General features: G+C 37.1%; 1 protein-coding gene across 1 annotated transcript in view; it reads left to right on the top strand.

Annotated features, from left to right (window-relative positions):
• Window positions 1-24959, top strand: part of CACNA2D3 (calcium voltage-gated channel auxiliary subunit alpha2delta 3) — a 389950-nt gene that overhangs the window by 242936 nt on the left and 122055 nt on the right. Inside the window, exons 12-13 of the mRNA XM_053954145.1 lie at window positions 4386-4464; window positions 10533-10666. Coding sequence (XP_053810120.1) covers window positions 4386-4464; window positions 10533-10666 — 213 coding nt within the window. The remainder of the gene's footprint in view (window positions 1-4385; window positions 4465-10532; window positions 10667-24959) is intronic.

The following is a 24959-nucleotide window of genomic DNA, read 5'->3' as shown; positions in this document are numbered from 1 at the left end:
GGCTGCAATGAAGAGTAGAGAGCAACCCCTTATGTAGTCCAAACCATGATCTGTGCCTAGGTAAGGCAACAAGAATGAAAAACCAGAGACTGGAAAACCAGAGAGAAAGCAAGATAAAATTACCAATCATGTATGCAGTTATATATCTGCTTTTGATTCAGGTGTCTTAGTGCAAGATTTGTGTTCAGTTTTGTCTGAACTACTGAGCTTGGAGGTTCAATGCCTTACTATTGGTTAATTCTGCTGTGTAGATGGGAGTAGTTGCCAATGCAGCTTGTGACAACTGCTGGCATGTTGTGCTTCTCACTAGTTTACTATGGACTACTGGTTTGTACCAGAGTGCACAGAAGGTGACCATCATAAAATGCACTGTTGAAATTAGTTGGCTGCACAATATGAATTTGATTCCACAATTTGGATCCATTTGAGCTTTTGCAGCAATCTTTTAGTGAGAAGAGGAGCTGAATGGAGTCTCTTTCCAGGGAGTGACCCTTCCAGGTCAGGAATGAGACATAATAAGAAGGTAACATATGGGAGGTTTCCACAGCTGCTGTTTTAAATATAATTAAAATACATCCATCTCAAATGGTATTTTTTTCCATTCAACACTTGCTTCAGAAAAATATGAAGTGAGAAAGTCACAAGCTCTAATAAAGTTTCTAGTTCCATTGTCCTTTCAGTTTCTTTCAGCTCTCACTCCATATTCTGTGAACATTGGCTCAAAAATAGCAGTGTACAGCACCTACTGTGTAGAAACTGCAAGTGTAATTGAAAAGGTTAAAGGTTAAAGTTTTTGCTCTTGGAGTAACCTTTGCTTTGTGTTCAGTGAATTTGACATCTACAATTTTCAATTTTGTAGATAGGATATAGAAATTCAAGACTAGCGCATCTGCCTGAGAATATTTTCTTTCTCCAAACCTAATAGTTCATGATAAGCTTTAATATAGTTGATATAATACTTTGCAGGTCAGACACAGAAAATATTTTGATTCAGGTATCTCTTTCAAGTATCTTGTAAAGCTTTCAAAATTATCCAGAACTGAAGGGCTCTCTTTCTATGATGTTTTTATGCCAGAGAGGCACTTACACCCTCTGAGGCCGATTCCTTCCCTGATGGAAGTGGTCTCTTGATTCAGTCTTGGATATTCAAAGGTGTTTTTCTCATTTGTCTTCTACTCAGTTAGCCAGAGCATATGTAGACTATGTAAATGTTGTTACTGGATCTTCTGGGATGTGTCCATACCAACGTTGAATTTACTCAGTCTCCCTTGGCTCCATATGGATTCAAAGGAAGTTGGTGTCCTAATATTATGCTGTACTATAAGATACCAGCATAGGTGCATCAGTGTGTGTCTACATAGTGCACATATCTATAAAGCTAATAGTTTCAATTTTGTTATTTTCTCCAAGGTCCAATACAAACAACAGAATGAGACAGACACCCCTTATACTTCCTAATCTATTATTAATTACAGAGATTTTAATCATATGCTTCAGTATACATATTTATACTTACTATACTATACATATTTACTATAATTCTATACATATTTATCAGCAGACTACACAATATTAGTGCTATATGTGGGTTGTTCGACTGAAATAAACATTTCCTGCAATCATTTTGTAGAGCAGGACTGATTTGACACACTTTCCATTCAGTTACCTCACATATACAAGAAGAAAATTTGTTGGCCACTATTAAGAAGCTTTACCTACCAACATATATCTTGCCTGGGATCTGAGGATATGGATGGATATTAAATCTGGTCCTTAATGTCTAATCAATGTACAGTGACAATTTCAGTAGTTATTACAATGCTGTGTGTCCTGTTTTGCACCATAAATAGCCCATCACTGCACAGGTCTCATCCACGGACAACAGTTGAAGTAGTTTGAACTTATCTTGCCAAATTAATGTAATATTTCTGTAATACTGACTTAGTTATATTTTTATGTATCTGCAGTAAACAAATCTGTGGCCACAGTAAATTTTTCCTGTTTATTGGTATTATACATCCAGAATTATCATATAGAATACCTATCCAAAAGACTAAAAGTGGTTTAAAAGGTGTGTAGAACAAAGCTTGTTTTGAAAAATGGGATTTAGAATGTAGAATTATTCCTGCATTTTTCACTTCTAACAATTTATTACCTAAGCCACTGCTATGGTCTCTGAAAGCAGAAAATAATATGCCAAATCTTTGTTTTATAAGAATGGGCTGCCCAGGGAGGTGGTGGAATCTCCGTCCCTGGTGGTGGAGTGTGTGTGGCACTGGGTGTGGCACTCAGTGCCATGGTCTGATTCACAAGGTGGTGTTGGGTCATAGGTTGGACTCAAGGATCTCAAAGGTCTTTTCCAACCTAGTTAATTCTGGGATACTTCTGCAGTGTATGGTTAATGCTTTTCACTGCAAGCTCACAGTGAATTAAGTTAATAAAGGTGGGTTCAGTGACGTGATAAAATGAAACTTGTAGAAGTAGAGGAATAATCAGAATTGTTTTCCATCAGAACTCATCTTGAGGATTTTTCTCACTATTCTGAATGATGTATTAAACAATATTTGCAATACCTATTAATATGTCTTTAAGGTCAATGTAGAAGGAAAACTTTAAAGTATCAGTGACTTTAATTTTAACTAAAATACCTTCCTGTGATCCTGTCATGGCTGTTTTCTTACAATAATACCATGAATAATAGTCATTCTATTAATTCATGAGCAATATGGAAAGAGTATTTTAAAATTATAGTGTGACTTGTATTTCACTGTATAAAAGAGTTTTTGCTCCATGCTGTCCATGATAAACATCACTTGTGTAATGTGTACTATGGAAAGTGTGTAGAGGAAAGTACACAATACCTTGGGACAGGGAGGGAAACAGCACTTCATAAATTTGGATCACTCACCTTCTAGCTCTCTGCTTTATAGATTCCTTTATTTTTTCAAGTAATTACAATTAGCAGATTTTTATCATACTTAATATATTTTTTAGCAAAATGGAGTAAACTAGATATAGAAAAAATGCTCAGCAAAAAATCATTAAAATCCTTGCAACAGTATCCTAGAGATAGCCCATTCCTCAGGATGATCCATGTTACCAGTTTGTTGAAATTTTATTTTTTGTAGGTTATTTTGCTGCCTGTGCCTGTTATCATGCTTACTGCTCATCTGTTTAGATAAGGCTGGTCTCCTTTTATTAGGAACACAGTCTAGTTTGATTCTTTATAGATTAAAGCAGATCATTAAGTATAAATCTCTCAGAGTATTCAGTCTCATCATAGGCTATTTCCAAGCATCATTTGCAGGAAGATAAAATGTGACAGTGATTTATGCTGTATTTTGAGACTATAAATCTCACCGTGCACTTTCATGCGTCTTTGCAGAACAAAGAATTTCTTTATTAATGCTTTCATAGTAATCAACAAAGTATAAAAGCACCATTCTTTTGTTTAATGCTGTCTTCCTTAGAGTTGGATTATGCAGACTGTTGGACTCAAACTTGCAACACTACACCATCAGTGTGTAGACTTTTTAAACCATATAAATCACAATTCAGTTCTGTGCATATTTTGTGTTTGAGAGACTGGGGAAAGTTTTGTGATTGGAATCTGGTCTCTAGGCGTGATGATAACACAAAGCACTATGTATGCCTAGAAACAGGATGTGGCCATTAAGAAAATGGATAAAAGGGCAGTGAGAAAATAGGGTGTCACAGCTGACAGGAAAGAGGGAGACTTTCGGAGTATTTTAAAACTACTTCTGTGGGGAAAAAAAAAACTATGGGAAATAGTATAAAGTTGGTTTATTGTATAAATATTATCATTTGTGAATGGGAAAAATTAGAAGTTTTTTTTTTAATTTCAAAATGAATTAAATGATATTAAAGTGCTACCTCTGAGTACCTGTTGCTGTGTTGACAATGATATTGTGTCATATGAACCTTGAAAACTGAGGGGAATTAACTTGCCTGGTGTTGCAGATTCTTTATCTACAGAAGTATTTGCTAGTTAAGTGCCTCTTCCCCTACATAATAAAAATTTTCTGAATTCATAAGTGCAGAACAGATTTGTCTGAAACATACCATTTTGTACTCCGATGGTTTTAATTTATTCCTAATTACGCATTAAGCATAACTGTAGTTAAAGGTCAGATATTAAACACATTCAAAAGTTTCAACCATTTTATTACACAGAACAAAAGCCACATTTTGTCAGGAAGACATTACTGGCTGAAATACTTTTTTTTTAACCTACTGTATTTCTTAACCAGAAATACTTTCTTAGAAAGGGTTTGTCCTGTGAATTACACATATGTATCTGAAGTTCCACTGGATATGTTTTAAATGCAGTATTAACTGATTTATCTTTTGCATTTTACTTTCAGGTCCGCATTTTTACCTACCTGATTGGAAGAGAAGCTGCATTTGCAGATAACCTGAAGTGGATGGCCTGTGCTAACAAAGGTTGGTTAACCTTCCTCTGTGAAATCCTTGTTTTCAGAACCCCTGAGCTGAGCCTTCCTGCACATCTGACCCTTCTTCACATATGGAGTTGCTGGCAACTAATCACAGAGGATGGGCTGTTTTCTTTTTCCCAGAAAATGAAAATACTTAATTATCTTGTACCGTACAATTTAAAGAGCAAAACCACCCCAATGTGAGATTTTCTTCCTTAAAATATGTATGAAGCTTTTAAACTATGTGGTCTTAAATTTTTGTTCAGAGAACAAACTAATTTCAAAGCATTTGTTCTCCTCTATCTGTGATTACTCAGAGTGAGTTTGGTTTCTAAGAACACTGGGCACAAGTCCTGCTGAGTTAGGCATGGTATGTAAAACACCAGACATCCTGTCCCTTGAGGAACTGACAGTGTAATTGGAAAAAACTGGTTTATATCCTTTAAGGAGAAGAGCATTAAAACATCTAAGATGCTGAGATGCTGCAGTAAAAGGATTGACTAGTACAAGTAGGAATGATTCAGGAAAAAAAATAGTCCTAAACCCCAATTAATCTTCAGGTTTTCCTTTTTCTTTCCTCTTGGGAAAAAAAAAATCTTTTTTTCCATTGTGCCACATTACATTATGATGAATTACATCAGGTGCTATCCATTTAGTCATTATTCCTCTAACTACTGTTATGTCCAGCTGATGGAAATTACTCAGTTTGAAGTCTTGTCTTAATCAGCTAATATTACACCATAATTTAGTTTAAATAATAGTATAAGAATCCTTTGAAGCATCTTTTTTGAAGACAATTTAATCAACAAAATCTTTTAACTTTTTAGCCCAGCTCCACAAATTCATAAAGATCTAAGTACAGCAACTCAGAAATTAGGACCAGGCAATGGAGGCAGCCTTAGTAGATCATCTGGTCCATGTCTTCCTTATTCCCACAGGGGAAAAGTGGTCACCTTTGTCATTCTTCAGGACTACTTTGTTCTTTTCAGAGCCATGTTGCTTTGAGTCAGAGTCTTACTCATATGAATCAACTAAACAGCTTAATGACTGTTATGTCTCTAAATTTATTTCCCTCTCAGTTTAATAGTTACAATACCTGCTTTCTGATAGCTTATAATGTAAAAAATCTTCTACCTCTAATCATTAATTAAATATGTTTTTTTGGCTTTGAAAATCACAATTGGAAACAGCATGTCATGGTCAGACAGTTCAGGTTTAGATTTTTTCCTTGCAGTTTTCACTTCCAGCTTGTCCATTTTATTTCAGTGAAATGAGGGATTACAGCACAACAGATGAGGAGTGTATTAAGCTGGTCTAAAGACTAGCTGAATAGCAGGACTGCAGTTTACTCCTTGTGTGGGTGGGCCAAATTTGTTGTTGTCACTGAGGGTGAATGACCCTAAAATCAATTTTCCTTGCAGTGATTTTCCCCTTGGAAGCACAGCATAGATGAAGGCTGTTTGCAGGGTTTCCAGCTGACTGGACTGTGCTCAGCAGCCCTTTCCCTCAAAATGGGCCACGGGGGAAATTCACACCACCCTGCAAAACTTCTTTAGCTTCTAAATTCTGATTGTGAAACCTTGAAAAACCCCAAGCATGTTTTTCTGTTACATTTTTCTGTTTAAGTAGGGCGTATCTAGAGGGAGCTTGCTTAATGAAGCAAAACACCAAACCATTTTAAATACATTAAAACATTCAAGATCCCCAAAAATCCCTCTAGAGTGGCTTGTGGAATTTGCAGTGATTTACTCTTCTGTATCATAAGCAAGTGCATATTAAGGAAAACAGGATTTACTAAGATTCTGAAGTGAACTAAGGTGGAAATTTCCTAGTGCTGAGTGTGCATGTGCCAGATGTTAGCAGTAACATCTAGAACTTAGAAATGACAGGCACTGCCTTTCCCTCAGCATCACTTCCAGCAGAAAGCTGTAGAGATGAAGCTGAGAGTTAATGCATTACTTGCTAACCAAACAGCTGGGACGAGTTGCTTTTTGTTTTTCATTAAAATTCACTATTACACTAGCAATTTGACAGCCTCTGTTTTACTTATTTGGTTTTTGAAACATTTTGTCCTGGGTCATCACTGTGCTTGGCATATTATGAAATGGACAAAGGATTGGATTCAGCAGTGCAAAGGAGCAGAGGCTGAGAGAGCAACACAGAGAAAAATGCTCCTGGTGTAGGGGAGCTGATAGTGGCTCCAGCTCAGGCAGAAGACAGATGAGCCCCGAGGCAGGCTGTGCCCCAGCTGGAGCAGTTTATAGACCATTGTATCAGCAGGGGAGAGCTCTGTGCAGGAAGCCCCTGTGACATCCATTCCCACTATTAGCATGACCCCAGCCCCTCCTGCACGGGCGCTCTGGGGTGGCTGGCAGCCAGTCACCGAGCCTGCTCACCTGCTCCAGGGGCCTCCTGGGGTGAAAGGGGGAACCTCCATGGGACTTTTACAGCTGCATGAAACAATGAATTCACTCCTTAGTCCTTACCCAGAGGATTTTTTAATGCTGCTATTGTATTAGTTGCAAGAGCATTGCATCTCTTTTGCGCAGCGCCCAGGAAACGTAAAGTACTGCGCTCCATGCAGAAATCAGCTGGAGGCATTTTGAAAAGTTATCAGTCTAATGGTGGACATTTTAGAGAAAAACAAGTCAAACATGCAGGGACTGTGTAATGGGGAAAGGCAGCCCACATGTGGAGCGTAAGTGTCTGTCTTTTACCACATTATTATACATCTCTCATGCTTGTCATTACCAAATCTTACCCATTTCCTTCACGAGTTTTTTCCTGCTGGGGAGGAAAAAAAAAAAGGTAGTGCTGACTGTGAAGGGGCTCTGAGGTGGCATAATTCACACACCAGGGAACGGAGGAGCAGGTGTTGGAATGCAAAAACTGGAGCATGGGTTTGCTGCTATTGCTGACATGGCCTCAGCAGCTGTGCACAAGGACTTCAGAGTAAGTCTTTATCTGGTGATTAAAACTGACTATAGGAACAGTAAGGGTTTTAATTCTGTGGAGTATCTCTGATCTCTAGATAAGAGATGTAAACTTAGCAGTGTAGGAAGGTAATTCTTATGAGTTCCATATAGCTAGAAACCGATAAATTGTCAAAAAACCTAAATTTTAATTAAAAATAACTAAAATCATGTTACCTAATGCTGTTCCTAGCTATAATATATTCACTTTTGGTAGAGTTTTCCCATTAGGAGAAGATCAACAGGTATTTTCACTTGTCTTTGAAATGTTTATTTCTTGACTAAGTTTATACAAAATTAATTCTGACTTACTGTCTCTTTTAGTCTTAGGAAATTAGGCTAAAACCTGTTTCTCTGTTGTGCAGTTTGGATGTATGATTTGCAATACTACAACAAGGAATGAATCCTTTGTCTGTAACATGCTGCCTAGAGATTTCTTTTTAAGTTGTGATATAGCAGCATTCTCAGAAATACTGCAAAGAGAAATACCAAAAGTAATGCTCATCCCTGCTTACAGAGGAGTGCTCAAATAGGTGTCTCTGCTCACATTGGCTGTACCTGCTCCACAGGGGAGGTACTTTTTCTTCTAAAAGAACAAAATGCGGCAGTACCAGTGAATTGCAACATGTATAAACCTGAATGGCACAATACTGAGGTGTTTCACATTGGGTTCTGTTTTCTGTTTATTTTTCTCTTTTTGGTTTGAGTAATCTAGCTAAATTTTTTTGCTTGAAATTGTGACATAAAAACATTTCAGGAGACAATCAGAAAGGATGCTTATTTTACAGCAATGCATTCTTTATCTCAGAGGTAATTTATAGGATGTAATTAAAGAATTTTCCAGGCATAGGCATCCAGGAGCTTCTTAAATGAGTCTTTAAGGTTTTTATTTTAGTGACATATGATAATAAAAAGAGTTAACTGCTTGTGATTCTAAAGTATATGGGCAACAAAATATCACTTTAAAAGTCTTTTTCTATCACCTTATATACAATACAGACTTTTTCAAGTACTTAATCTTCTCTGACTTTTCAGGCAATAATATCACTTTATATATATATATGTAAATTATATATATCACATAATATGCTCATGTATATTAAGTATCTGAGTGCAGGTGTGATCACATTGTTCACTGGCTACTACTCAATGCCAACAGATCTCTGCTTCAAATGTAATTCTGAAAAGAGGGATATCAAAATTCAGTCCCTCTGGACTGCTTTGGGGAAACATAGCTCCTGCCTGTAAAATGAGGGATCCACACAGTTGTGAATATTTTGGATCCCTGATTAAAAGCCTTATAAACCACAGTGTGTACATGTACATATGTTTATATACAATTTATGAGGTTCTCTATGTGAATAGTTGTCCAATAAACATATTTTGACTATGTATTGACATTTGCACCAAATTAAAAGGACCAAATAGTAAAGTGTTGCTCATTACTCACATGGCAGAGAAACCTGTTCTTTGAGGTCCCAAAACAGGAGCTGGCAGCATTTCATGAGGAGTAACATATACATTGCTTTCTCTCATGAGTCTTCCAGTGATTCAAGAAAATACGCTGTATTTTGAGATTTTTTAAACCATAAACATAGGATTATGCTTTCTCAAGTACAGGTTTCCTAATTAAACTTATGTCAGTTGACTCTGTGGCTGAAAAAGCTCTTAGAACCTTAAGACAAAAATATAGCCCTGTTCAGAAGCAAGAGATAAACCTTAATATTATGTGTAAGTAGTCATTTAACACCCTCACACAATACTGGACTTCATATAAAATAAATAAATAAAATTCCTTAAACAGCATATTGAATATTTTAACAGTATGAATACTATACTTTGAGTAAGAATGACATCCTAGGAATATTTGAGATCATGCTATAATCAAATTAGTTTAAAAAACACAAACAATGCATCACTTCTCCTTTTTATTATCAAGTTGAAGATATCCATTAGGATACTGCTAAGACTTGTTTCATTTTATAGATCTCTACTAAAATGTCTGTTCTTTCACTGTGCCTTAATTCACACACATAAAATTCATGCAGAAACATCCATTTTGTAGCATTTGAATTATGGGTTGGTGTATTGATTTGGAAAATTCTAGATTCAGACAGACCATCTTTACTGTCTTGCCAAAATTGCCCCCACCTACAAAAACACAGCTCAGAAATTCTTTGCAGCTTCCATGTTTTCTAATGAAGCTTAATAAAGCTTAATATTGCAGCTCCCCAGAAGCTGTGATCTTGTCAAATGATTAAAATTGTAGTGAGGCCTCTTTCATGTTGGTCTTTTCTCATTAATGGAAAGTAAATGAAGGCAAGTGATGCATTTAAATAAGGCCTGATGAAATTTTAGCCTTGAAATTTGTCAGTCCTTCATCACTATTGCATGATGTGGGCTCCAGATGCCAAGGTTGTGGTGTGTAAAGATACTTGACGTCTAAGCACTGAAAAGGGAGTGGTGACAGCTCAAATATCTGAGGCCTCTGCTGTTCTCAGTGCTGTCAGTTTGGAAGAGATGCTTTAAAACATTAGCAAGGCTGTGATCACCTAACCAAATAATTCTAGTTGTAGCCGACATTTTCTGTGACCTGCCATATCTGTAAATGACAAGTTGCTTTTTTAATTTCAGTCACACTGTGTAGGGATGAATGTTTCAGAGCACATGCAGTGACTATTCTGTTATTGTAGTTCTGCTCCATCATGTTTCTTGAGATGGGAAGAAGTGGGTGAGATATAGCTGGGCAAAGATAATTTCTGTTGTAAATTTTAAAGCAGACAGAATTAAAAGAAAAAAGCCCAAACCATTAAACAAAAAAAGTGATTTTGAAATAAAAATTTAGTACAGAAAGTGCAGTGGTTCATAGCAGTGTTGGAAACCCTGAACACCTGGCCTTGAGGGCTGGCCAAAGGTTTCACAAACATCTCTTTTCACCTATTGTTACTGTTTGAGGCTGCTTCTGATGAAATATTTCTCTTTTGTATCTTCTCTTTGAAAAAAGCAAAAAACATGACAGACGTAAACCACATCATACTTCTTCTTGAAAACTTATTTTATTTGTCCTCTCTGGTTTTTAACTCGGAATTTTGTGTTTTCACAGGGTTTTTTACTCAGATCTCTACCCTGGCTGATGTGCAGGAGAACGTTATGGAATATCTCCATGTTCTCAGCCGACCAAAGGTCATTGACCAGGAGCACGATGTCGTGTGGACTGAAGCATACATTGATAGCACTGTAAGTCTGCATGAAAAGGCAAAAATACTGTGGTAGAAACACTCACTGTGAATCTGCTTTCTGTTGCTGGAATGTGCTAACTCAGTCTAAGAACTGGGACTTGGTATCTTTATGCTACAAGCAAATAATTCAGTATTAGTGAACTTTAGCAGATGTTTATACATTGTAATTACATAGAAAATTCTGAAACAAACCTAAGTTGCAGAATAATTTTGAAGTTTATGATGTCCAAACCTACATTTCTTATATTAATCAAAAATGGGCATTGAACAGATACTGATTATATTGATTAAATATTTTTTCTACATGTTTTGGAATGTGTCAATGAGTATGTGGGTATAAAGACAGACTGAGAAGAATCAATAGTTTCAGTGTAGAAAGGCGAGTCAACATCCAGGGGTCAACTGTGATATCTTGGGGAAGAATATTGAGAAGATTCTGCCTTTTGAAGTGTATTGAATGGGTGGTATGTTAAAATAATTGTCATAATTATCTAATTTTAACTTGACATCCCTGTGAAATATTAGAGTTAAAGCACAACTTTCTATTATGCAGTGACTGAGCTCTTGTGGTACTTCTGTAGCATGTGTGGTAAATCATCAGATTTGCAGGTAAAGGTTGTTCATTTTCATGGATTGGTCTGAAGTAGAGTTTTATTTATTTTCTTTTGCTTAATATATTTCCTTTGTTCCAATTAAAATATTTTGGTTAGTATATTATCCATAGAACAGGAGTCTGTACTGTACAATGTCTACTATTTAGTACAGGAGATGCCAAATATTCAATATAATGGATAGAAAATCACAAATTACTCATGACACAGATGTTTCTTTCTTTCTGTTTTAAATTTTTGCTTGATAGGTAAGGTGGGAGAATCTCATCAGCTTCACTCTGATATTTGGTGGCTTTTGTTTGTTTTGAGTCTGTGTTGCTTCCAGATGGTTCAGTCTTAAATCTATATAAAACTACCCTGGAAATAGACTTTTATTTCATTTTCACAATTGTTTAGGCCTTTTCTATTCTTCATTTGTGATCATGGGTAATGAAAAATAAGTACTTAAACTGGAGTTATAAAGGAGAAACAAAAAGTTAATTGCTTTAGAAGGAATTAGCTTATCTCCATTTCCTTTTTAAAAATAATTTATTAATCCAGTCTCCCCTTTGCTCTCTTTCTTCTATTGAATCATAAGATGAGATGAACAGAAAATATGTTTTATTACTATGCCTTCTGGGCATCCCACAAAATGGGGAGATGACCAGGAGAATCTTGTTCTCATTCACTTTATTTTTTTTAAACTCTTGAAGTAATCAGTGTGTGAATGTTCAAGGGAGTTTGTGTTTGCTAGAGAGAGTAGCAGGAAGACACTCAGGTAAGTGGTGTCCTGGTGCAGCTCTCTCTTTGCCTATGAATCATTCATTAAAAGTATTGTAAACAAAATCTTCCTCCTTTCTCAATACCAAGTCATCCCCTCTACCCACCAACAAAGTGCAAATTGCTGTCTCAGAATTAATTTGACACTTTATTCTTGCTTTTGCCTGTTAATATGTATTTCCTCGATCTTTACAGGGAGAAAAATACTCATAAAAATTAGTCTGACTTTCAGGGATTCTGCTGTAGGTTATGGGAAAGCTAAGGGAAATGAACAACTTAATGTTGTGTGAAATGCTAAGTGAATACAGCAGAGGTGAGTAAAGGCAAGTGAATTTAAGAACACTAGAGGGAGCATAGGGAGGGAATCTTGAGAACACCAGAAAATCAGACAATGGAGCTGTTGCAATCTTGAATAATAGAATAATAGAACTGCTTAAATCCAAACAAAAGGTCTTTTGATGCAGTCAAAACACTTCCAGGTTCTTCTCTTTATCTCCTCTTGTTTTCCTACTCTCTTGACTAAACTAATTAATGTCACTGTGAACACACACACACATATAAATATGCGTGCCTGCACTCATGTACATACATGTACACATAAATTTTAAGTGCATGAAAGCTCCATTCAGGACTCTAATGGGTTGGATTCTATAAGAAAAGATTGAATAATAAAATGCCATTATCTGCTTACTTGCAAACTACCTTTTTCCTCCCTCCTCCATCATTCTTCCCAAAAAACCCCAAAAAACCTCAAAAAACAATACAAAAAAACCTGTAAGCCATAAAAACAAACAAACAAACAAACAAACAAACAAACAAAACCCAAAAAACCCAAAAAAGCCAGAAACCCTAACCAAACAGGCAAAGGAACAGGATAAATTAGTACATATAATACAAAATATACAGTACAGAACTTGAAAATAGAAATGAAGAGAACCTCTTACCAAAGCAGGCTTGCTTCTGATTCAGCTAAAGCTGCCTGAGTGCTATTTTCAGAGACAGATTCCCTGGCCATCTCTGGTGCTTTGACATTGGAAGTGCTGTTAAAATAATCCTCCCCATCCCATAACTTGTTGATTTTCACAGACAGTTTGCGTGGCCGCTGCTTGGACCTTTCCCAGTTAAAAATATTAGTGTATTTCCAGACAGCTTAAATGTTCTTATCACCCAGCAGAGTGTGAACAGCCAGGGTTAGATTCCCAGGGCTACATTTACATGGTTGCACTCGGTGTCACTGTGCCCTAACAGCATGGAACATACTTCCCCCAAACAGCAGAGCTAACTGGCCAGCTGTGCTGCTTCTGAGCAAGCAACATTAGGCTGTAACATTCTAGGATCCAGACAGAAAGAAGCTGGACAGTAATAATCTTAGGATAGATATACTTCCCCTGGCACCCTAGACTGTTCTCATCTAGTATTTGTGCAGGACAAAGGCATCTGTGAAAGGCAGAAGTGTTTGATACCATTTAGGAATACTCCCAGAAGAGTTTTGCTACTAAAACAAAGCATCTAATTCCTGTGTCTGTTCACTTTTCTTGTTAGAGGATGTCTGCCAAATCTTCATAGAGCTGCCTCTTCAACATGGCTTTGGCACTGCTGAGGAGCTTTACATACAATTGGAAAAAATACGACCTTTATAGAAGTGGGAATCTCTGGCAAGGTGTCCTATGCAGAAAGCATGACATGGAACAACCTTTGTGTGTGCCAGGGCTGTGTCCTTTGGCACTGGCAGGATTGCTGGTTGATGTGAAGTAGCTGAGACAAGGCCTCTCTGGTGACTCCATGCTTCCCTTTTTCCTGTCCCTTTTTCCTGTCCCTGGACTTTTTTCTCTCCCCAGTGTTTCCTGTCTTTCTGAAGAGGTAACCAGATAGCTTCTATGATCATTTTTAGTTACCCTTCATCAGAAAATTAGTTGTGTTTATTTCCTTTAAACCCAGGATTTCATGTTGGAAATATGATTATCACTGTGTAAAGCCTCATTTCTTTTAAAACCAGGACTTTTGACATAGGAGTGATACAATTTTAAGAAGCGTTACTGGCTCTTGGCAAACAACAGATTTCTGAAAAAACTTGAATTTAAGTCTGTGGGAAGCTGAATTGGTTGTACTTGGTACTCACCTGGAAAGCAGTGTTTAGAGGATTATCTTGGGCTAATTCTAAAGTCAGCTTCAGAATAGTTGGAAATGCTAGTCTTGTATTAGCCCAGTAGCTGGAGTGCTGCCAATACCTTCAGGCTAAAATGTTGGAATTGAAGTATGTGATATGTACCAGCCAGCCTCCTGTCTTGTGAGTCCTCTGATTCCAAATTCCACACCTTTCCATAGACTTGTTCTCTTTTCCCTTTGTACTTCTCTACTCAGCAGTTTGACACACATTACAAGTGGGTGAGCTTTGTTGGTTCTATGGAATTCTGTAGAAAGGGTCTTTGGGCTGTCAAGAGTGAGGGGTCAGGTGGAAGATTCTTAATTGTGGAGTTTAATAGGAGAAGAAATTGTCTTTCTGCCTGTTCCTGTTCAGCTGTACAACCCAGAGATGCTGTAGGAAATAGCTCCAAAGGTTGCAGATGGGATACATGGGACCTAGACAACGAGGTCTGGACATCAATCCTACAGAACAGTCTCAACACAACTTTTCTGCTCAAAATGGGTCACAGTTGGATCTGATATCAGTCCTTCAGCATTGCTAAGGCCCATAAGCATGTAATGGTTCAGAAAATAAAATAACCTAATAAATGCTTAAAAAAAAAGATTTCTAAGTGATAGCTTTCAAATGTAAGCAGAAAGGAATTCTAAAACTATCATAGTATTTCAGGGAGGCAATAGTTTTAAAGTAGTCAACGACTTTTAAGCATGCATCTATAGTGAGTCAATAAAAGTGAATATTTTGGAAGGAAAAGAATATGTGCTGGGCATTAAAATATTCAAGTGCAGCAAGAGGTCATCAACAAAGGACCTACTTGGACCTTTGTTAACTCTTCCTGCTGGAATTTGTTCCTCATAGGTATACCTGAATATATCCTCTGGATTTAATGTACCTTTGAGTTCATCTTCAGGCTGTTGGTCTCCAGCTGGGAGCAGATTCAGGCAAACATTCCCACATTGTCTCTGTTCAGTTTCCAATCAGAGGAGTTCTTTGCTTAAAAAGAGCAAATGACAGTTTCACTGAATATTTCGAGATGACTGTCTGATACTGCAGAATTTAAGAGTTCATTTAAAGCAGCAATGTTCTGAGTCATTGCAGGTCATGGTTCTTCATAATATGAATGGTGAGTGCTTTTGCTCTTTGTAATTTCCTTCTGTGTCAGAGGACCATGTGTTGATTCTTCATTTGCATTATCCCCACATTATCACAGACATACATTCCATTATGGCTTTTAGTTCAATTCTAGTTCAATTCTACAGTTGCTGTTGTACATATGTGTATTTGTAAATATAAATATATTTTCCTTATTTCTTTCTTTTTTTGAAGGAGGTAATATTTGAAAGTATTTCCTGATCAAGAGACTGATGCTGTCCTAGAAAGGCAACCAACAACCTTATTTCTCCTTATGGGGCAGTAAATTGAGATAGCTTCACTGAAGTAAAGCCTTTAATAGCCATTTCTAAAATGCTTATGATGGGTGTATGTGATAGGTATATGATTATTATGTATATGATAAAAAATTACATTATTATCTATATGATTAAAAAATAAATTTATTAGTCTTCATCTCCAAAAAAAAAAAAATCAAGTACTATGTAGGCATACTTTTTACTCTGATCCAAATTGTTTGCAGAAATGCAGCAGCAATTATAGGAAGCTCATGCCTCTCAACTGTCACATCAGAATCCAGATATTTTGTGCATGAAAATTTAAATTCTAGGATACAGTTCTTCTGACAGAGGAGAAATATATATATATATATATATATATATAGATATAGATATAGATATAGATATATAGATATATAGATATATAGATATAGTGCCTCTCTGGAACTGGTTCATAATTCTCCTCAGAGTTGTAAGAGAAGGTCCTGCAGATTAAAAGCTGTTACTCTAGGCATATTTTTCTATCCAGGAATTTCTGGTGTTAAAATGCTGTTTAGTCCTTCTTCCATTCACACAGTTTTCTTTGTGTTCAATGCACAGGAGGGCTTTTATGAAGTAACAAAAATAAAATAGCACCCCATTTCCACTAGCTTCTATTCCCAGAGATATCTTCAAGTACTTTTGGTGGCACAAGTTAATTGTGCTATTATAATAAGTGGGTATATTTAGCATTTCTATAACCGTAAAAGTTCCCCAGGCCTCAATTTCAAAAAAGTAACTTCTAGATTGCAGTACTGGTAGGCATTAAAATGCATCAGGGTGTTCAGAATGTTCAGGCATATCTAAAGTAAGTAGATATTGCTAATTACTGCAGAACTGAATGTCAGCAAGTGTTATTAATCAGCAGCTAAGAAAATTTGCACACAGTAATTTTTCTTTCTTTTTTTTTTTTTTTTTTATATATTAAGAACTAGAAATCTGTGTTTCTTTTTTTCCAATCCCACTTTGGATTTGGTTACATGCTCTAACCTTCCCTTTGTGGCCAGCATCTCTTAATCTCTAAGAATTTACAAGTTTTTATCAGAGAACATCATCACCTCCATGTGCTTCTGAGGTTCTCATGGGAATTCCCTTTTCTCACTTTGACATTTGAGTGAATTGGTTTAGGGAAGAAAAATCCCATGCATGGATATCAGGCCTTCCACCAGGTAGGATTGTTTATAAAATAAGGTTCTTCAAACTCTGCCTCGTCTCATACAGATCTCGGTGATCTTTTGATCAGATCTCAATGGTCTTTTGAATGTTCTGACATAGGAGAAAAGCAGAAAGTAGCACAGGAAATGCCTTCAATTCAGCACTTCAGTTTGGATTAATTTTCCTGGAAAAGTACAACAGTTTTGACCATTTCACCTTGAGGCTTCCATGGGAACACAATTGCAGTTCAGAGCTGCAGCACTGACAGTCTGATGTGTCTGCACTGGGACCTCGTAGATCTGGGACAGTGCTTGGCCATGGACAGTGCTGATCCATGCACCTACCTGTGCACACACTCAAAAACCTGTAGAAACAGGTTGTGCACACATTTATAGGGAGGTGCAATATCCCTTTCTGCTGGTGACTGGGGCACTGTCTGTGGAAATCTTCATTGACAATCCCATAAAAAAGAAAGCATTTGAGCCAAGGCTTTTATGAGTCCTGTGGCCCAAAATTTTCAGTTGCTATAATTAAGTACTCTCATTTTCTCCCAAACAGTTCTAATCTGTTTGTTTTACTGCTGGATCTGGAATAAATGAATTATCATGAAACACATGAACTGTTTCAAATTCAGTAAGATCTGTGTCAACTGTCAAAAAACATAATGAGTTCTGGAGATAGTCAATGAATGAAACTCTAAACTGAATAGAATTTATGCACTCCAATTGTCTTTCAGATGCAGCTCAAAACAACAATGGATGTTGTTCTTTTATGTTAGAAAATGAACATCTGATTTACTCCTGCTCAGCAGCAGGGTGCTCATCAGTGCAGGGAATGTTTTCTGCCATTTATATTTGTGCTTGATTCCCACATTCAAACACCAATACAAGAGTCTGGGTGTATTGTGTCCCAATAAAACACAAACTGAGACCCCTGAAATCAAAACTGGGGCATGCACAGGAAAATAAAGCCCATAAGGACCTAGTGGGGATATGGACACTTAAAACAAGAATGATTATTCCATGGAAACAGAGTACATGCAAACAAGGCTTCACCACAGGGAGCACCTTTGCACACATTATGTACACAAGAATGTGTATCTTTCAGCTGTTTGAAGGAAACTCCTTCTTTTGATAAATTACATGTTTGTTTTCTCCACTGCTAATGCTGGAACTTTCAGTATTAGGGCAATTTCCAATGATTGCACTAAGTAAAGAATATTGCTACAGAGAGCTAATTGGTAGTTGTCAAAGTCACAGAAAAACTGTTGTAAGGAAATAGCAATACTTTAATGAATTAACACTCTTCATGGGTATTACTCTACATGGTATTTACATTGTAAAATGCTATAAGTGATACATCAAAAAGATGTTTAAAACATCAAAACCAAAAGTCCTGCACTTAAAGAGGAACATAAAATTTCCTGCTGGGGACGTGGAACATGGAATGCCATCTGTATTACATGGCACTGAGAAAACTGATTATGTTTGGACCTCTATTTCATAGCAGATGGGTTCATTAAATTTAATAGCCTCCAGAGCCTTTAGAAACAGTGTTAAAAACATGTGGAACATGCTGAGACACTTCACTTCTCGCCCCACAGTCATTATAACTCTGGCACAGACTATAAATATTACACTACTTTATTTCCATTGAATCTGATTACTATTATAATTATTTTTCATATGGTACATTTACATGAGAAATTCAGAATGCAATTTGTTCTCTTCAAACTTTGAGATTTGCAGTTGATGTCTTTAAATGCATTTTAAAGTTCTTTGCACTTGGAAGCTTTTATATGGAATTTATTTTTATCTTCCTGCGACATCAGGAAGCAGCTGTAATGCCATAGCAAAGCTGGGTCTTAAGCAGCTCTGCTCCCAGTGTGGTGCAAATAAGACAAGCATTAGGTTAAACCATTGAAGGGAAATTACAGGAGTGTTACATCTTGGCTTTTAGCTATATATTGCCAAAAGATTCTCTTTTCTAGTATTTTATTATTTATATGACGGAGTAACTTCAGTTTGACCTTGGTCTCTGTTCATCTTTTATCACTGGATGGAAGAGAGATTAAATATCTAATTTTGAATCAGATTAGTTCCTAGAGAAATATTGCTTTAAACAAAGTAAAGTCTCATCTCTTTTTGAAATACTCTCAGTATTTGATAAAGGGTTGTTTTACTACCTAGTTTTTTATTTTAAATAATACTTCCAATAAAAACATCCAAGTTTACCATGTTTAAGTGCTGTCTAACCTTCTTCCACATCTGCATTTACATGTTCTGATATTTAAACTAAATTACGGTTGAAGAAATTGTCCTCCTTGATCATGATTTTTTTTCAAAAAATAACTGTTTCCCAATACTCATATCAGCTTGTTCTTGTACAATGTAATTATCTTCTCTTTCCTCTTCCTTTCCTGCAGAATCCTGTGACTATCCACACTGCCTTTTACTGTTTTTCTAAGGTCACTCTTGGTTTTAGGTTGTATGATCGTTTTAATGTGGATTTTCTCCTTCTTCATATTACTGACTTTGACTCCAATTTTGCCACTGACCACTACTGATATTATTATCATGACCTGCCAATTTTAATAAATCACCAAAGTCCTGCCACAGTAGATGATGGATGATTACAGAATTAAATAACGATTCCTTCCTCATATAATTTACGTTTAAAGTAATAGGTAAGAATGACCTATTACTGGTCATTGCTTAGAAAGGGCAGAGAATGAAAGGACATAGTAAGACAGGGTAGGTCAGTGCAAAAATTGATTACTGGTCTTTCAAATGGTAGTGTCCACTTCTACAGATTTCCCACAGAAGTCTCTAGGTCTCAAGAATCACGGAGTTCTTGCTTGTGTTTGGTTAAACTTGATTTCATGGAATTCCATTAGGAAGACATTTTTCCTCATATCTGATCTAAACCTTCCCAGGTGCAACTCGAGGCTGCTTCCTCTTGTCCTGTCACTTGTCACACCTGGGAGAAGAGACTGACACCCCCCACCCCTCCATCTGGCTACAATCTCCTTTCAGGTGTTGTAGATCCATGAGGTTCCCCCGAGCCTCCTTTTCTCCAGGCTAAACACCCCCAGCTAGTGCCAAGGAGACTTGTGCTCCAGCCCCTTCCCCAGCTCCCTTGCCCTCCTCTGGACACACTCCAGCACCTCAATGTCTTTGTGTAGTGAGGAGCCCAAAACTGACCCAGGGTTTGAGCTGTGGCCTCAGCAGTGCCCAGTGCAGGGGGACAATCACTGCCCTGGTCCTGCTGGCCACCCTATTGCTGACACAGCCAGGATGCCACTGGCCTGCTTGGCCACCTGGACACCTGAGGTCATGTTCAGCTGCAGTCAGCCAGCACCCCCAGATCTTTTCCTGCCATGCAGCTTTCCAGCCACTCTGCCCCCAGCCTGGAGATGCAGGGGGCTGTTGTGACCCAAAGGCAGGATCCATCTTTACCTTGTTGAACCTCACACCACTGGCCTTGGCCCATTGACCCAGCCTGTCCAGATCCCTCTGCAGAGCCCTCCTACCCTCCAGCAGATCAACACTCCCACCTAACTTGGAGTCATCTGCAAATTTACTGAGGGTCCCTCCATCCCCTCACCCAGAGCATTGATAAAGACATTAAACAGGACTGGCCCTAGCCCTGATCCCAGGGGAACAGCACTGGTGACCAGCTGCCAGCTGGCTGGAGCTCCATTACCCTCCACTCTCTGGGCACAGTCTTCCAGCCAGTTTTTTATCCAGCAGACAGTGCACTTGTCCAAGCATGAGCAGCCAGCTCCTCAAGGAGAATGCTGCAGTTAACTGTCAAAGGCTTTCCCTCATTGACCCTTGTTCTAGAGAGCTGTGATGTTTTGTAACTTGCAGTCAGCTGAGTCCTCCCTGGTTAGCCAGAACTGCTGGTAAAGAATTGAAAGTGGCTTCTGAGATGAAAACAGGTTGGTTGTATTTGAGTAAGAAACCACAGAATTACAAATGTCAGTAGGTTTCACCTGCTGGATGTTCTCCCACCAGTTACTGTGTACAAATGATAAAGAATTGCTCTGCTGATGAATTTGATTAACAGGTGTATTCCTGCCAGAAGGGTATTGGTCCCATTTGCAGACACCTGCACACTAGAGATAGAGCAGCTTGGGACCATTTCCAGCTGGGATCTGCCAATGACTTACAATGCCTTTGACTAAGAGCATGCTTTGCATTTCCACCTTACTTTATGGGGAATTTTCTGGTCTTGTTGTGACACAGAAATAAGATCAAAAAGTGACAAGATACTAACTAGAGAAAGAATTTGTTTCTACATCCCTGTATGCTATGGTGAATCCAGCATTTAGGAGGACGGGTCTATCCTGAGTGGAAATTGCTTAAAGACATTCACAACTGATAACTGCCCATCTTTTATTTTACTGCCTTTACTCTGAGTGAAATTGAGTTAATTATAAGGAAATTGTAGGTATTTTGTCAGATATATTACCTTTTTCTGGCATGTTTTTGTCTTTAGTTTTCACATAACAGATATTTTAGGGTAAATGATAATGTAGGAAAGCAATGAATTTATATAATGTAGTAAATCCCATCCTTTGATCTCATATTTATCATTCCTTGACTTTCTGGAAGGAAGGGAGCAGTGAAGATGAAATGTAATTTATCTGCACTGCTGGAGTAAAAACCTGCAATAATAAGAAAGGCTTATTAAATTATTGGTAGTTTTCAGCTTTGCTGCAGTGGCAGAATTCAGTGCAAAAAAGGAGAACAGAGAATAAAAGGAAATAATCTTCTCTTTTGTCTATTGTTCTGCAGATATGGAAGTCTTTAGTTATTTATAGCTCTTTTTTTTCAGGAGTTTTCACATACAACTCAGTCATATGCACAATAAGCATAAATGTTGAAGTTCATGTTTATCACAATCATTGTGTGATTATGACCTTCTTAGAAGTTGGTAATTTGCAGAGAAATTATTCAGAAATATACTCAATTCTACAAGGAATAATAGGATGTTTCTTACTGATGCTCTTGCTTCTCGACAACAAGGTGTTTGGCCTTGGTCCACAGCACTGTATTTTGTCACATCAGATCTTTCCAAGCAGGAATTTCCATGAAAGATTAGTTTAAATATGATCTATCCAATTGGTAAATGATCTTCAGAAACATCCGTGCCATCAGGAGAAAGTTTAGAACTCAGAAGTATTTTCTTTGGAATTCATAATAGCCATTTCACCTGCCTTGATGTCAGTTTTTGGGGGTAGGAAAATGCATTCACCCTAAATATTAGTTTAAATTTGCTGCTTCTAGGAAAATCATTAAAATGTGCACGGGCTCTCTAGTAAGAGCTAGCACAAGGACTCTACAGGGCCATTGCATTTAAGCACTTCTTGTACAGAATTGGATTTTTCTTTTTTTTTTTTTTTTACACTATCTTTTATTTAGTGTCACATAAATACTACGGCAGCATGCAGATTAGAAAGTGTATGCTAATATGAAAAACCAGCACAAATTACAGAGCTTTCTCACGTTGTTTTGTTCTGTTGCAGCCAATGAACTCAGGAATAATAAAGGCCTCAGATTTCTATGTTGACAGGTTTATCCCATAAAACTGTCCAAAAAAGTGAAAGAAAACCACCTAAGTCAGCTATATGCTTGTATTCCATATGGGTTACATTTATTGATGATTATTCCTTTTTATTTTACTCTCTAGTAAATCAGTAGTATCTCTCTTATATACCTGGAGTTACACTGACGTAAACCAGAACACACATTCATTGTGTCAGTTAAAAAAAGGAAAAAAAAAATCTTAGTTTAAGATGTTTGGAAGAAAAATGGATAGAAATTTGATAGAAAAATTTTACAGAAAAGATAATCTATTTATAGATTAGGAACTTATTCAACTAAGTGATTTCACAACATTAAATGATGGAGTGTTTTTTGAGGTTTTTTTTAATTCTTTTTTTATCATATAGTTTAAAAATAATGCTTTCAGCAGTTAAAGACTTAAACCTGCTTTCTGATCTTGTACATCTCTGTTAGCTAATAAAATCAGTTGATTTGCTTAGGCGTGTGAACCTGAAACCACATGTTCCTAATTTGGAAACCACATGGTTGTCACCTTGCTATTAGAGCATAGTATTTTAGCAAAATGTTAATTTATTTTCAAAATACACATTGGGCATTTGATTCTTAAATTTTTATAGAAAACCTGGATTAAATTTTTATGGAGATTTGTTCCTGGTTTCTGGGAGTATCCGTCTTCCCTGACAAAGCAGAACAGCACTTTTCAACATCTACCTGAGCTCATTGCCCGGCCTTCAGGTAGCATTTTTATGCACTGTTTTTTGCACGTCATTTTTTTTCCTTCTTTTTCTTTATGCTTCATCTGAACTTTTTCAGATGTGACTTGAGATGGACTCATTGGTATTTTGCCCTTTCAGAGGCAAATTGATGGATGAGAGAAAAGATGATTTGAAAGGGAATGAAGCTTTTTGAAAGGTTTGAAGCTTCTCATTTAATTGTTGTGCATAAGCTGCATTCCCTGCTGGTTTCTGGTGCCCTTGAATTATTATAGTATCTGTGGATTTCTTCTTCTCAGCAAACGAAATGATCCTGAGAGTTTTGTGCAGCACTTCTTCCTTTGAAATCATCTCCTGTTGTTTATCAGCTCAAATGATCTTACGACCCTATGGTTGCATCTTGTTCTGCCCTCCAGCCTCCTGCTCCATGCAGAGCAGTTCTGGGCCATTGCTTACTGACATTGCCTTCGAGGTGTTTTGTGCCAGCTAAATACATAATCTGTACAAAATTTCTGCTCATTCAGAAGCGATTAATGGGGGAGAAAAAATACCCAATAAAATACAATAATTATTTTGGCTGTATTTGTTAGGCAGCTAAGCAGATTGTTCCCTCTGAAAATGTCCAATATTTTAATTCTAAAAGATAATTGGTTCCAGCACTTAGAGCCTTGTACTGGTTTCAGTCTTTGCATCAAACTTCTAGAATCAAAAGGTTAATTTCAAAATATTTTTGGAAGGACTTGTCTTGAAGCAAGTAAGAGAAAGAGTAGGTTCCATTAATTACAACCTCCCCTCCTCCAAACACAACTCTATTTTCCTTTGCTTTGATATTCCTAGAATCTTTTGCAGCACAGATTCATTTATTACAAGATCAATTTAGTCCTCTAGTTAGCAAAAGCAGATAGATTAATTGTATACACAGTCTTATTGATGAGATACTTCTTATTGATAATGTTTTTTTCCCTATGCCTGATTTTTCTGGTCATGTATGCTGAATTTCAGACATTTGAAATCAATCAGTTATTTTTCTACGATTCCCCATGTGTTGTGTGCTAAACATTTCACAGTAGTTTTGCAGGTGCCTTGTTTTGCCCTAGTATTAGCTAAAGCTAATTGTTTTTTCAATTACAAGTTTATTGATTTCATCATAATGTAAAAAAAAAAAAAAGAAAAAATCAACAGCTGCCACAATAAAAAGCTTAAATGAAGATAAAGGAAAGCAAAATAATCTTGAATTAAATATTGTAAAGTCCTGTCAGTCCTCTGATATCAGGGCAGTTTTTTTACAAAATGCAATTTTTTTTTTTATTTTTAACCCTGACTTATGTGTGACACAAAATTATGTGTGAACTTTATAATGTCACACATAATGTCACACATATAATGCTCACTTTAGTCTTCATACCTATAAATAGTGTCTCCTGCAAATAAGAAAATGTTTGCTTCTACAGGAAGCTGCTTGACATAAGTAACTTCCTGTCTGTTTCTTCATTGCACATTTTGTGATCATAGTCCAAAATGCTGGGAACTTGAAATGATGCCATTTGCATGTAAATGTCAGCAAAAGAGTCTTCTTCATTAAATGCAAGATCTACGAGGTAAAACTGTCTGGTATGAATTGTGCTTAATTCCAGCTTTCAAAGCTAAGTTACAAAAACCTTTTGTCACGGTAAAAACCTTCACTCCTGTGAGGTTGTGAACTCCATACAGCAAAGGAGAAATTACCTTGGGTTTCTAAGAGCCCTGAAAGACCCAGATTGTTTGTGACAGTAGAGGAGAGGGACAGAGCAATGGAATGGAAAATGAGCCTGGATACATCTTCCACTGCTTCTGGCTGAGCAGTGCTCTGGACACACAAGAAATGGTATTACTTTATGAAAAAAAAAGATGGAGAAAAACCAATGGTTTGG

Source organism: Vidua chalybeata, chromosome 12 (genome assembly GCF_026979565.1).
Source record: "Vidua chalybeata isolate OUT-0048 chromosome 12, bVidCha1 merged haplotype, whole genome shotgun sequence".
Classification (NCBI taxonomy): domain Eukaryota; kingdom Metazoa; phylum Chordata; class Aves; order Passeriformes; family Viduidae; genus Vidua; species Vidua chalybeata.
Note: the sequence above shows the minus strand (reverse complement) of the source record. Positions and strands in the feature narration are given on the sequence as shown.